Below are 13,417 nucleotides of genomic sequence, written 5' to 3' on the forward strand. Positions count from 1 at the left end.
AATCAAAATATCTCAGCCCTGGAATATTTCTAAGTCCCATCCCCTCAAGTCCTTGGACTTCTTGCTACTGTTCACCATGGCCCCAGGTTGTCACTCTGAAATATCCAGAGAATATAGAATATTATTGCAATAACTATTTACTCAAGCTAATTCTGATCAGTTTCCTAAATTGGTTCTGGAGAGGATGGAACTGGCTAATGGGCATCCTTCAATATCAGCAAGTTTCCCCCACATGCCTAACTCCAATCTACCTAAGTTTTTGTTAACATCATAATCCCAAAGAAACAGCAAATCTGTCACAATAGAAAACCGCTTTCCAGGTGCAAAATTATAAATACATTTAATTCAAGACTGTTCTAATTAAATAATGATGGAAGACTCAATGTCTTTGGAGTCTTCACATGTTTTACTTTTTGGCTAAGGGAACACATATGGAAAATTCTAGTGTTAACAAAAAATTATGAAATTCTTACGAAAGTACACCTGAATGACTATAAATATCTAAAAATATGCCAGCTAAATTGAATTGTGTATTAAAAATGGAATGTGAGAAGTTCTAGGGAGAACAAAGTAAACAAAAAATTTTATGAGCCACTTTTTGAGACTCTTATTTTCTATAATGAATACCAAACTATTACCAATTTAACTTTAACTTGTATTAAGTTAAATAGATTTATCTTACAGATTTGGGATATTGCCTCTTAATCTCTTTTTTGTTAAAGTTACCTTTTTTCTAGGTCTCAATTTTTCTCTCCACTCCTTTAGTTCTTGGCCATGTTCCTCATCTAACTCCTTTAGTTTCTGAGTCTCATGTTCAACCAATAGATGGCATTTTTCATTCTGAAAATAAGGGGGGGAAAAAAAAATATATATATATATATATATACACAGAGAGAGAGAGAGAGAGAGAGAGAGACAGACAGACAAAGATACAGATAAAAGGTAATACTTCATCAGAGTAAACTTTTCTTTTAAAACTTATAAACTCAGTAATCACTAAAAATATAATCAAATAACATACAAAGTAACAAGTAAATTTAACATACACTCCTGAACATTTAGCAAAGTAAAATCAAAAAGTGGTTTCTAATTTTTTTGCAACGTCAAAAAGAGAAATTATGAATATTTTTGTACTAGGCTATTTTCCACAATTGTGTTTTCAAAAATGGATTACCAATTTAAGATTGAATATCATACACTGATAGAACTCAAAATTTATTTCAAAACATCATCAAGGGGCAGTGAGGTGGTGCAGTAAAGCACTGGTCAGTCTCAGGCACTTATTACCTAGCTGTGTGACCTTGGGCAGGTCACTTAACTCCATTGCCTTGCAAAAAAAACCAAAAAATATCATCAACATTCAGAAAATGCGGGGCAGCGAGGTGGCACAGTGGACAGAGAACCAGTTCGGAATCAGGAGTACCTGAATTCAAATCTGCCCTCAGATACTTAACAATTGCCTAGCTGTGTGACCTTGAGCAAGTCACTTAACCCCACTGCCTTAAATAAAATAAAAAAAGACTCAGAAAATGAACCATGGCCTAAATTAAAATTTTTCTGGCTTAAAAGTCAAATCAGTTATATGCTATATATAAATAGCAATACAGATAGATATATAGATAGAGAGAGCAAGGTAACATGGAATAAGTCCTACTTCTTGTTCTTTCTTTACAAATATGTCTAAAAATTTAGAAGGCAGTTTTGCATATGCTTTACCACCAATACCAGATAGTAAAGTTAGTAACCACTGTAAACCAAATCAACTCAACAAGTATTCATTGGATGCCTACAATGGGCATAATACATAACAAGAACTATAACTATAACTCTTAGGCAGTATGGTATGATGAATTACCCAGGAGTATCAAAGAGAATCTTCTCTAATATGCCCCTTAGGAGCTGGGGGGTGGAACCAAGATGGCAATGCAAAGCTAGGCTGCTCCCAGAGCTTTTCCCTACACAAGATTAAATGAAGTTTCTATACAAATATTAAAGCTACAGATCCCTCCCAAAAAAAAAAGATAGAAACAAGTTTTCAACTGTAGACATCATGGTGGATCTTTAGAGAAGGTCTTTCCCATCAGGGGGAAAGAGTGAGGTAAAGCAGGAAGCTTTTAGCCACAGCATATACAGCACAGGTCCCGCAGCCAGATAAGCAAGCCAGCAGAGAGGGTCCTAACCCCATTCAAATACTAAACCCTGGGAACACTGAGCAAAAGACAGGAAACAAACCTCTGCAAAGGCAACACCTGGGCTGCATAGGCAACATCTTGGCCAGCAATAAGCCAGAGATCAGACCCCAGCCCCAGCACAAAAAGCTCCCTCCCTTTACCCCAGGAGCAGAGCTCAACAATCAAAATGAGCAAAAAAACTAAAAGAGAGCTAACCATAGAAAGCCACCATACAGAAAGAGATGATAAAAATGCCATCTCAGAAGAAGAAGGCAGTGACAAATTATTTATATGGAAAGTCTCAAAAGAGTCTATGAATTGAACTCAAAACCAAACCCTCATAAAAGAGCTTAAAAAAGAAATTAAATCCAAAGAAATGGGGAAGAAGGAAAGTAGAAAAAAGAAATGAGTCATGAAGTAAAATTATGAAACATTGATTAAAGAAATCAACTCCTTTAAAAGTAAAAATAACCAAATAAAAAAGAATATAACACTTCAAAAAATAAAATCAACCAACTGGAAAGGGAATGCAAGTCAGCAAAAACTAAAATTAACCAACTGGAAAAGGAAACACAAAAGCTAACTGAAGAAAATAAAATCCTAAACATCAGAATTGGAAAAATAGGAACTAATCAATCTATGAGACAATAAGATTCCATCAAACAAAAAACAAAAGACTGAAAAAATTGAAGAAATCATAAAGTACCTTTGAGGAAAAACAACCTGGAAAACAGATACAAAGGAGAAAATTTACAAATTACTCATCTACCCTAAAGTCTAGATAAAAAAAAAAGATCCTGGAAAATATCTTTCAGGAAATTATAAAGGAACACTATCCCAATATACTACATCAAAAACACAAATAGTCCTTGGAAAAATACATAGAATACTCCAGAAAAAGATACCCCCCACCCCACCCCCAGGATCAAAACTCCAAGGACTGTTGTGGCCAAATTCCAGAATTTTCAAATAAAGGAGAAAATACTGCAATCAGCCAAAAAGAAGCAATTTACCCAGGACTTAGCAGCTTCAACTGCTGGAGGGGCTGGAATACAGTATTGTGGAGGGCAAAGGACCTTGGATTATTATAACCAAGAAGTTCTACCCTGCAGAATTCAACATATTCTGTCAAGGGAAAAGATGGATGTTCAATGAAATAGAGGGCTTCAAAATTTTCTGATAGAAAGAGCAGAAATGAACAGAGAATTTCATCTTCAAATACAAGATTCAAAAGATGCATAAAAAGAAAGGAGAGAAAAAACAAAGGTTAGTCAAGAACATTAAATTATATACAACCCTATGAGGGAAGATAATACTTGTAACTCTTGAGAATCATGTTTCTCTTTAGAGTTAAAGGGTTGAATATAGCTGAAGAGATTGTACTTAGAGGCTATGAATATGGTTAGTTCTTGTGCTTCATCATCGAAGCAGAACAAAATGACATCACTATGTTTGAGACAAATTACAGTTGTTTCTGACTGTGGCTGACCAGACCAATATGTGCTCAGAATGCTCTACCACAAACCGGGTACAAATATTCCAAGTGAACAACTGGGATATTTACTCTTAACTTACACATCTCACATTTCCTTTGGGCTACTTTAATTATGCCTTGCTAAAAGAACACAGCTCTTTACCTGATAAGGGAACTCTATGCTGCACAGTCCTGTGCCAGTGTCTCCCATGCCTTAAGAGAAACCTTGAGGATGTCCTAGTACTTAAAGACTCTATACATAATTAAATCAAAAGTGACTTTGCTTTACTAGATACTTAGAGATTTGTAATACAGTGGGGCAGAGGGTGGAGTACTAAAGGGACAGAGGGAAAGAAGACATCCAATACCTTAGTTGGGGAGGGAATGGACATGAAAACATCATGAAAAGATTTTGCTTTGCTTGATGCTTTGGCTCATGAGCATTATGTGTAAATGGAGGGTACTTGAAAAGAGGGTAAGGTATAAAGTGATTAAAATGTGATATGATTCATGACTCTTGAGATGTGTATTTCTAATGAGTCAGATAAGGAGAAGATACCCGGTGACTATGACGCAATGTTGTTTATCAATCAATTAAGCAATCAATCAATCAGGTCAAATAAAAGGAATATATTTCGACAAAGAGGATGTAATTACAAGTCAGGGTTAAAATAATAAAAACATACAAAGATTGGTGGATAAAGTGACAAGGCACAAAGACTTATAGTAGAAGAAAGAAGTACTGAGTAAATCCTGAACACTGAGTAAATCCTACTCAATAGATTTGGCTCAGAGAGGGAATAAGATACATTCCCAAATGGGTTTAAAAAAAAAATCTATCCTCCCTAGAGGGAAGTGGGGGGGGGGGGAGGAAAAGAAAAGGGAAGAAGGGACTGATAAAAGAAAAGGTGAAGGTATAAATGAAAGTAAACTTAAAGTAAAATTTTAAAAGAAAAGTTAAAGGGGGAAGAGAGCAAAACATTGATGAGGAGGAATAAGAGGAGAAGAAAGGGAAAAGTACAAACAGAGATAGCATGGAGAGAAAGATATAATTAGTAATCTTAATTGTAAACATCAATAGGATGAACTCTCCCATAAAACAGAAGTGGATGGCAAAATAGATTAAAAACCAGAATCCTATAATATGTTCTTTGCAAGAAACACATTTGAAGCAGAAAGATGCACACAGGGTTAAATATGAAAGGCTGGAACAAAATATATTACGTTTCAGTATTAGTAAAAAAATCAGGGGTAGTGATCCTGATCTCAGACAAAGCAAAAGCAAAAATAGAACTCTATTAAAAGGGATAAGGAAGAAAAATTGTTTAGTTTAAAAGTAATATCTTCTTAAAAGTCACCATAGGCAAGGAAGTTATATCATTATTAAACATATTTGCATCCAGTGGGTTGGTGTCCAAATCTAGAAGTTGAATGATATACGAGGAGACATAGACAGCAAAACTATAATAGTGGGGAACCTTAACCTCCCTCTCAGGACTAGAAAAAATCTAACCACAAAATAAACAAGAAGGAAGTTATGAAGGTGAATAAAATCTTAGAAAACTTTGATATTAGAAAACCTCTAGAAAAAACTGAATAAGGATAGAAAAGAATATACCTTTTTCTCTTCAAGTTCATAGCACCTCAAAAATGCATGCTTTATAGATCATGATGCAATAAAAATTACATATAATAAACACAGAAAAATAAACCAAAAATTAATTGGAAATTAAACAACTTAATTTTAGAGGATGAGTGGATCAAACAACAAATCATTGAAAGAATCATTTCATCCAAGAAAATGATAACAATGAGACATCATACAAAAATTTATGGGATGCAGCCAAAGCAGTTTTTAGGGGGAATTTTATATCCCTAAAATGCTTATATGAAGAAAATAGAGAGAGAGGAAATCAATGAATTGCATATGCAACTAAAAAAGCTAGAAAAAGAACAATTAACAAATCCAATTAAATATTAAATTAGGAATTCTAAAAATCAAAGGAGAGATTAATAAAATTGAATGCAAGAAAAATATTGTTCTAATAAGTAAAAATGAGTTTGGTTTAAGAAAAAACAATAAAATAGATAAAATTTTGATTAAAAAATGAAAAGAATATCAAATTACTAGTATCAAAAATGTAAAGGGTGAACCCATCATCAACAAGGAAGAAATTAAAGAGATAATTCACGGCTATCTTGCCCAACTGTATGCCAATAAATTTGATAACCTGAGTGAAATGAATGAATATTTATAAAAATACTAATAACCCAGATTAACATAAGTGGAAATAAAATACTTAAATAACCCTACTTCAGAAAAAGAAAATGAAGAAATCATCAATAAATTCCCTATGAAAAAGTCTCCAGGTCCAGATGGATTTATAAGTGATCTACCAAATATTTAAGGAATGATTAATTCCAATTCTAAATAAGTTATTTTTAAAAATAGGAGTTCTGCCAAATTCTTTTTATAATATCAGTATGGTACTGATACTTAAACCAAGAAGAGTTAAAACAAAGAAAATTATAAACCAATCTCCCTGATGAGATTTTTACATCAAAATCTTAAATAAAATTTTAGCAAAGAGATTACAGAAAGTTATTATTAGGATAATACACCATGATCCCACAGAATTTATACCAGGTGGGCAGGGAAGGTTAAATATTAGGAAAACACTCAACATAACTGAACATATCAATAACAAAACCATCAGAGATCATATGATTTATCTCAACAGATGCTCAAAAAACCATTGACAAAATATAATAACCATTCCTATTAAAAACACCAAGTATAGCAATAAATGAAGTTTTCCTTAAAATAATAATCAGTGTCTACCTAAACCATCAACAAATATATGTAATGGAGATAAACTAGGAGCATTTCCAATAAGATCATGAGTGAAACAAGGATGCCTATTATCCCCATTACTATTCAGTACAGTATTAGAAATAATAGCTTTAGCAAGCAATAAGAGAAGAAAAAAAAATGAAAGAATTCAGAATTGGCAATGGGGAAGCAAAACTTTCACTTTTTTGCAGGTGATATGATGGTATATTTAGAGAACCCTATAAAATCATCAAAAATATACTTGAGGGGGTGGCTAGGTGGCGCAGTGGAGTGGCAGTGGCCTTGGAGTCAGGCGTACCTGAGTTCAAATCCGACCTCAGACACTTAATAATTTACCTAGTCGTGTGGCCTTGGGCAAGCCACTTAACCCCATTGCCTTGCAATATATATATACATACATACATACATATATATACTTGAAAAATTAACTTCAGCAAAGCAACAGGATATAAAATAAACCCACATAAATCATCAGCATTTCTATATATGAACAACAAAGTCCTAGGCCAAGCGATAGAAAGAGAAATTCCATTTAAAGTAACTGCAGACAACATAAAATACCTGGAAATCTACCTCCCAAGACAAATCCAGAAACTGTATGGACACAATTACAACACACTTTTCACACAAATAAAATCAGATTTAAACAACTGGTAAAATGTCAATTGCTCATAGGTGGGTCTAACTAATATAAGAAAAATGACAATTCCACCCAAATTAAATTACTTATTTAGTGCCATATGAATCAAGCTACCAAATAATAATTAAAAATAAAATATTCATCTGTCAATAATATCAAAGGATCTACTAAGTAAAAAATGTTAAGGAAGGTGGCCCTTCCTTAACTATACTAAAAAACTATACAGTCATCAAAACTACCTGGTAGGCAGCTAGGTTGCACATTGAATAGAGCACTGGCCCTGGAGTCAGGAGGCCCTGAGATCAAATTTAGCTACAGACACTTAATACTTACTTAGCTGTGTGACCTTGTACAAGTCACTTAACCCCACACTGCCTTGCAAAAACAAAAAAACTGGTAACGAAATAAGTAATAGACCAGTGGTTTAGGATATGTACAAAAGGAGCAGTAGTAAAAGACTCGAGTAATCTATTGTTTAACAAACCCAAAGACATTAGCTTCTGGGATAAGAACTCACTGTTCAACAAAAATTGTTGGGAAAACTAGAAAATAGTATGGAAAAACTAGGTGTAGACCCACATCTCACAGCAAATGTCAAAATAAGGTTAAAATGGGTACAGCATTTAGACATAAAGGGTAATATCATAAACCAATTAACAGAACAAGAAATACTCTTATCAGTGGAATCAATGGAAAGGGGAGAAATTTGTGATCAAACAAGAAATAGAGTACATTATAAATTGCAAAATGGATGATTTTGACTATATTAAATTAAAGAGGTCTTGTGGGGCAGCTAGGTGGCACAGTGATAATATGGCCTTGAAGTCAGGAGGATCCAAGTTCAAATCCAACCTCAGACACTTAATACTTACTTAGCTGTGACCTTGGGCAAGTCACTTAACCTCACTGTCTTGCAAAAAAAAAACACAAAAAAGTTTTTGCATTTAATAAAACCAATGTTGCCAAGATTAGAAGGAAAACAAAGGTGGAAACAATCTTCACAGAAAGGAGTTCTGATAAAAGTCTCATTTCTAAAACAAAGTAGAGAATTGAATAAAATTCATAAGGTTACAAAAGGTCTCATTTCTAAAACATGTAGAGAACTGAATCAAATTCATAAGGTTATAAGTTATTCCTCAGTTGAGAAATGGTCAAAGAATATGAACAGGCAGTTTTCAAATGAAGAAACTAAAGCTAAGGGCAGCTAGGTGGAGCAGAAGATAGAACACCAGCCCTGGAGTCAGGAGGACTTGAGTTCAAATGCAGCCTCAGACACTTAATAATTACCTAGCTATATGACCTGGGACTTGCCCTACTACCTTGTAAAAAAAAAAAAACACCAATTTAAAGTTATATATAATCTTATGAAGCAATGCTCTAAATCATTAGTGATTAGAGAATGCAAATCAGATTGGCTAAGAAGACAAAAAGGGAAAATGATCCATTTTGGAGAGGTTGTAGGAGGATTGGGATATTAGTGTTCCACTGTTGGTAAAGTTATAAACTAATCCAACTATTCTGGAGAGCAATATGGAACAATGCCCCCAAAACACCAAAACTGTTCATATTCTTTCACCTAGCAATACCAATACTAGGACTATATCCAAAAAAAAAAGTCATAAAGAATGTTTAAAGTTCCAAATGTTCCAAAATATTCATAGAAGCCCTTTTTGTACTGGCAAAGAATTGGAAATTGATGGAATGGCTATCAGTTGGGGAATGACTGAACAAATTATGTAATATGAATATTTATGGAGTACTATTGTTCTGTAAGAAACCATGAATGGTCAGAATCACAGGAACTAATATTGAGCGAAGGGAGCAGAACCAAGAGAATATTGTACACATTAACAACAACATTATGAGTTCATCAACTTTGAACAGTTCAGAAGCTAGGACAACCCTGGGAGACCTGTTATGGACAACCCCATTCACATCAACCTGAAGGGAAAAAAAAAAAACCCACAGAATCTAAATAAACACTATGTTTAGTTTTTTAAAATTTCTCTTACATTTTCCTTCTTATCCCGCAGATTTCTTCCTTTTCCCTTAGTTATAATTTCTCATATAGAACATGACTAATTTGTAAGTATGCTAAACACATATGTACATATATAAAGTACACTAAACTGTTTGCCCCTGGTGGGAAGGGAGGGTGGGAAAAAAACTGTATGACTTATAAATATGCATGTGGATGATGAATGTTGAAAAACTTTCTTAACATGCAATTGGAAAAACAAAATAAAATTTCAACAAGAAAAAAATTAAAATGTCCTTTAGAAGTTTAAGAAACTATATCCCTGCAACATGGGAGTAGCGATCAACATTAATGGACTTGCTCATACCAACAGACAACAATTAGGCACAATTTTAGGGTATCTGCGACAGAGAATGCCATCTGTATCCTGAGAAAGAATTGAAGAGTTTGAACAAAGACTAAAGACAATAGTCTTTAAAAAAAAAATTCAACTTAAATCAATGCATACCATGGGAACAATGTAAAGACTAACAGACTACCTTCGGTGGGGGCTTGGGGGGAGGGAAGCAAGATGGGGGGGGGGGGTTGTAAAATTCAAAATCAAATCTTTCAAAAAAATTTTAAAAAAAAGAAACCTTAAAAACATCTCTGATCACCCTTTGAAAAACAAAGGAATAAAATGAATTCCTATTAAAATGATGAAGAAAGAAATCTGTATTTAAAAGTACAACACTGGTTCTGGCTGGTTCAATTATGAATATATGTTGTATCTCCTCTGAGATACAACAAATTAAAAAAATGCTAATCAAAAGTGAAGTCAGATAATTAAGGCTTATTTAAAAATTTTAAGAATCCTTTAATTATTATTTTACTGTTTAAGCAAGGAGATGTTGAAAAGATGCTCTATACAATGAGTCTGTATAAATAAGTGATGAAACATCATGAGATCCTTTTGTTTTGGGGGCTTGTGTAGCTAACCTGTAGTTGATGTAGCTCTCGGACATTAGCTTCACACTGCAACTGAAGGTCCCGCATCTGATTTTCATGCTTTTGATGCTGAGCCATCCTTTCGTTTTTCTGTCTCTTTTCTTCTTGAGCAGCAAACTAACAAATAAACAAACAATACAGGAGGAGTCAAAAGCATCTTAATTTATTGGTTGTCTATTTAAGGATGTTAATTTAATAGATTAAGTTGAATATTTTAAGTTTATATATATTTTCAGATGTACAAAAATCTACTTTGTCAATATGCCTAAGTGTTAGAAATGAGCTATAGAGATTTTCCAAGCTTCCTCTTCTGAAGAAGAAAGGAAAGAAAACCCATACTGAAAAGCTTTTGGTTCTTCCCACAAGAAATCTGAGAAGAAGAGATTGGAACCTCCTGATTACTTAGACCTGTGATCAGAATATCTGGTAAATATAATGTTATGGCTTGGGAAGACAACAAATCAGAAAACATGTGAGTCTTCACTAAGTAAGCACTCTGAGGTTATTCTGATTCACTGACTCCTTCAAGTTATGAGAAAAATTTATGAAAATTTTGCTTTCTCAGATGTAAAGCAAGATTCACACTGGAAATCACTCTCCACAGCTTTTTCTTACACATCAAGGCTTTGGGGATCTTAAGATTCTATACATCATCCTAACTGCTATAGGACCTAAAGTGGATTTATGGATGAGAAATGTAGTAAGATGTTCCTTCAGTGGAGTCACAATGAGCCAATATAACAATTTAAATTTAAGCAACTTAGAACATCTTTATCACTCTGAGGTTACAGTTGAGATCAATTTAGTTTAAGGTCTGGGATAAGGGGGTGGAATGGGGGTGTTAGAGGCACTCTTCTTTGAATAGCACCAGCCCCAAGAAGTTGGTCTTATTTCCATCTTGATTTTGGCTCTGTATCTCATTAGGCTAAAAATGTTAAATGTGTATCAATAATACTATTATTTACCTTTCAAAACTAATTTAATTCTTAAAAATCCTATTCAAAGTAAGTAATTTGGTTCCTTGCCTGTTTAATTTTATCACGATCCTGGTCAGGAGTTCCTGTTGAATTGATTCTCAAACTCTTCTTAAACATGGCCATCCGAGTCTTGGCTTCACTACGCTGGATCTTGGGAAGTCTTGCTCTTTCTTGAGTTTGTCTGTTTTTTAACTCTTCAATGAGCCGTTGATTATATCGCTGCATTTGTTCAGTTTCCTATAAGAGTTTCAAACATATCTACTGATACAGAAATAATATAATATAGCAATTTTAATTTTAGGTACTTACTATTCACATAGTATCTTTTGGAAGTTACATCCTTAACATGTATAGATAAAAATAATAAGCCTATATTCCTATTAACATAGTAAAATTTAAATTAAATATTTCTAATATTTTCACTGAATAGTTCTTAGAATAGCCAGAATTACATTTGTGCCCATTTAATATACCTTTGTCTCACAAGTGTTATAGTTTAATAAATAATACCAAATAAGATCTTACAATTAATCCACAGTTTAATTTTCCTAAAGAAACATAAATATCTTAATCTCCTGTTCATAACCTTTCATAATTTCCAGTCACCTACAGGATAAAGTTCAAAATGTGTTAGCTTGGCATTCAAGATGCTCCACAAGATGGTCTTAGGCCATCTTTAAAGCCTCTAAACAAGGAGCTGTCCATGAAGAGAGAGAAAACTGTATGAGCATGCTCTTGCAAAATTGTACTTCTTAAGGGAAGAAGCTTATTTATTTCTTAATCTAAACTTGTCCCACCAGCACTGTGAAAATATAAGGTTTAATAATTTATTTTTTAAAATGTGAATCTGGGGGCAGCTACGTGGCTCAGTGGATAGAGCACTGGCCCTGGAGTCAGGAGTACCTTAAAGTTCAAATGCAGCCTCAGACACTTAATTACCTAGCTGTGTGGCCTTGGGCAAGCCACTTAACCCCATTTGCCTTGCAAAAAAACCTAAAAAAAAAAGTGAATCTGACACAAACAATTATCTGCTTTTAGACTTTATGCACTTAATTAAAAAAAAATACCATGCAGGAAACCTCCTGACATAAATGCAAATATGAAATCTACATTTTAATCTAATACCAGGAAATCTGACCACTTGATTAAAATCTTCCATATAAGATACTTAAGAAACATGAAAAATCAGATTCTTTTTCCATGAACTCTTTAATCTTTTGAAATGAAAACAAAACTTAAATTTTCCTTTATTTCATTTTCAACCTGTCCTTGCTTTTGTTTTAACTCATCCATTCAAAATGTTAATCCCCCCCCCCAACTGAAATATCTTAAAAAGACAAAGGCCTTGCTTCCCTACTTTTGCCAACCTGTGAAGTTACCATCAAAAATTAGGCACAAAATAATCTCATTTACTACAACATAGTTAATATACTTTAAGTGAAAGTAACTATAAATGAATGTTTATTTGGTCTTTTTCTTGTTTAAAATTAGTAATAATAATAATAAACTAATTTTTAAAATTCTCTTTCCAGTAGATCTAAGTACGAGTCCTGATTTTTAATACTCTAAACAACACAGGATCTAAGAAGTCATTATGATGAGGCAATATGAAGGATTTTATCTTATGAAGTATTATGTTTTATAAAGTCAATTAAATGTGTCAATTAGTTGTCATTATTATGATTTGAAGTTACATGGTTTTATAACCCTGATCAGGATATAGTTAACTATCCACAATTCTTCAAAGAAATATACTAAGACAAAAGACAGTAAGAACAAAAAGGCAATCTAAAAATGTGACTTTTGGACAAAAAATTATTACTAAGAATTCAGACAAGAATGTATATGAAATTATGAAGTGTGAAATAAGAAGAATCAGACATGACAACAATAATCAAAATGGAAAGAAAAAACTAAACTAGATATTGTATAATTATAATGAGAAAACTTGGTCCCCCCAAAAAAACAGATAAAAAATGCATTTCCCTCTCCTCTTTGAAGAAAAAGGGGCCCATGAGTTTGGAACATTGGTCAGATTCAATTGATATTCTACTAGGTTTTACTGACTTACTTTTTTTCCATTCTTTGTTACTAGGAATGGCTCAAAGGGTAGACAAGAAGGAAAAGTGATAAAAATTAAGGTGATGCAAAAACAAAAGATCAATATAAATGTAAAAAAAAAGTGATCTTCTTACAATAATTCCCATTCCCTTCTCTACCCCTTACCCTCATTCCCTTAAAAAACACCCTAAATTGAATTTGAAGCTGAATTTAAATTTTGCCTCAGTCACTTATTAGCTATGTGATCCTGGGCAGTTTTCTCAATTGTAAAATGG

At 33.3% G+C, this 13,417-nt stretch overlaps 1 protein-coding gene across 2 annotated transcripts in view; it reads right to left on the reverse strand.

Moving 5' to 3' along the window:
* SLK (STE20 like kinase) overlaps positions 1 to 13,417 on the reverse strand; it is a 74,410-nt gene that overhangs the window by 3,821 nt on the left and 57,172 nt on the right. For both annotated transcript variants that reach the window (XM_074233779.1, XM_074233778.1), the window contains 3 exons: positions 11,130 to 11,318; positions 10,096 to 10,221; positions 727 to 840 (listed from right to left, as the gene is read on the reverse strand). In XM_074233779.1, the coding sequence (XP_074089880.1) occupies positions 727 to 840; positions 10,096 to 10,221; positions 11,130 to 11,318 (429 nt within the window). The remainder of the gene's footprint in view (positions 1 to 726; positions 841 to 10,095; positions 10,222 to 11,129; positions 11,319 to 13,417) is intronic.

This window comes from Macrotis lagotis, chromosome 4, assembly GCF_037893015.1.
Source record: "Macrotis lagotis isolate mMagLag1 chromosome 4, bilby.v1.9.chrom.fasta, whole genome shotgun sequence".
Classification (NCBI taxonomy): domain Eukaryota; kingdom Metazoa; phylum Chordata; class Mammalia; order Peramelemorphia; family Peramelidae; genus Macrotis; species Macrotis lagotis.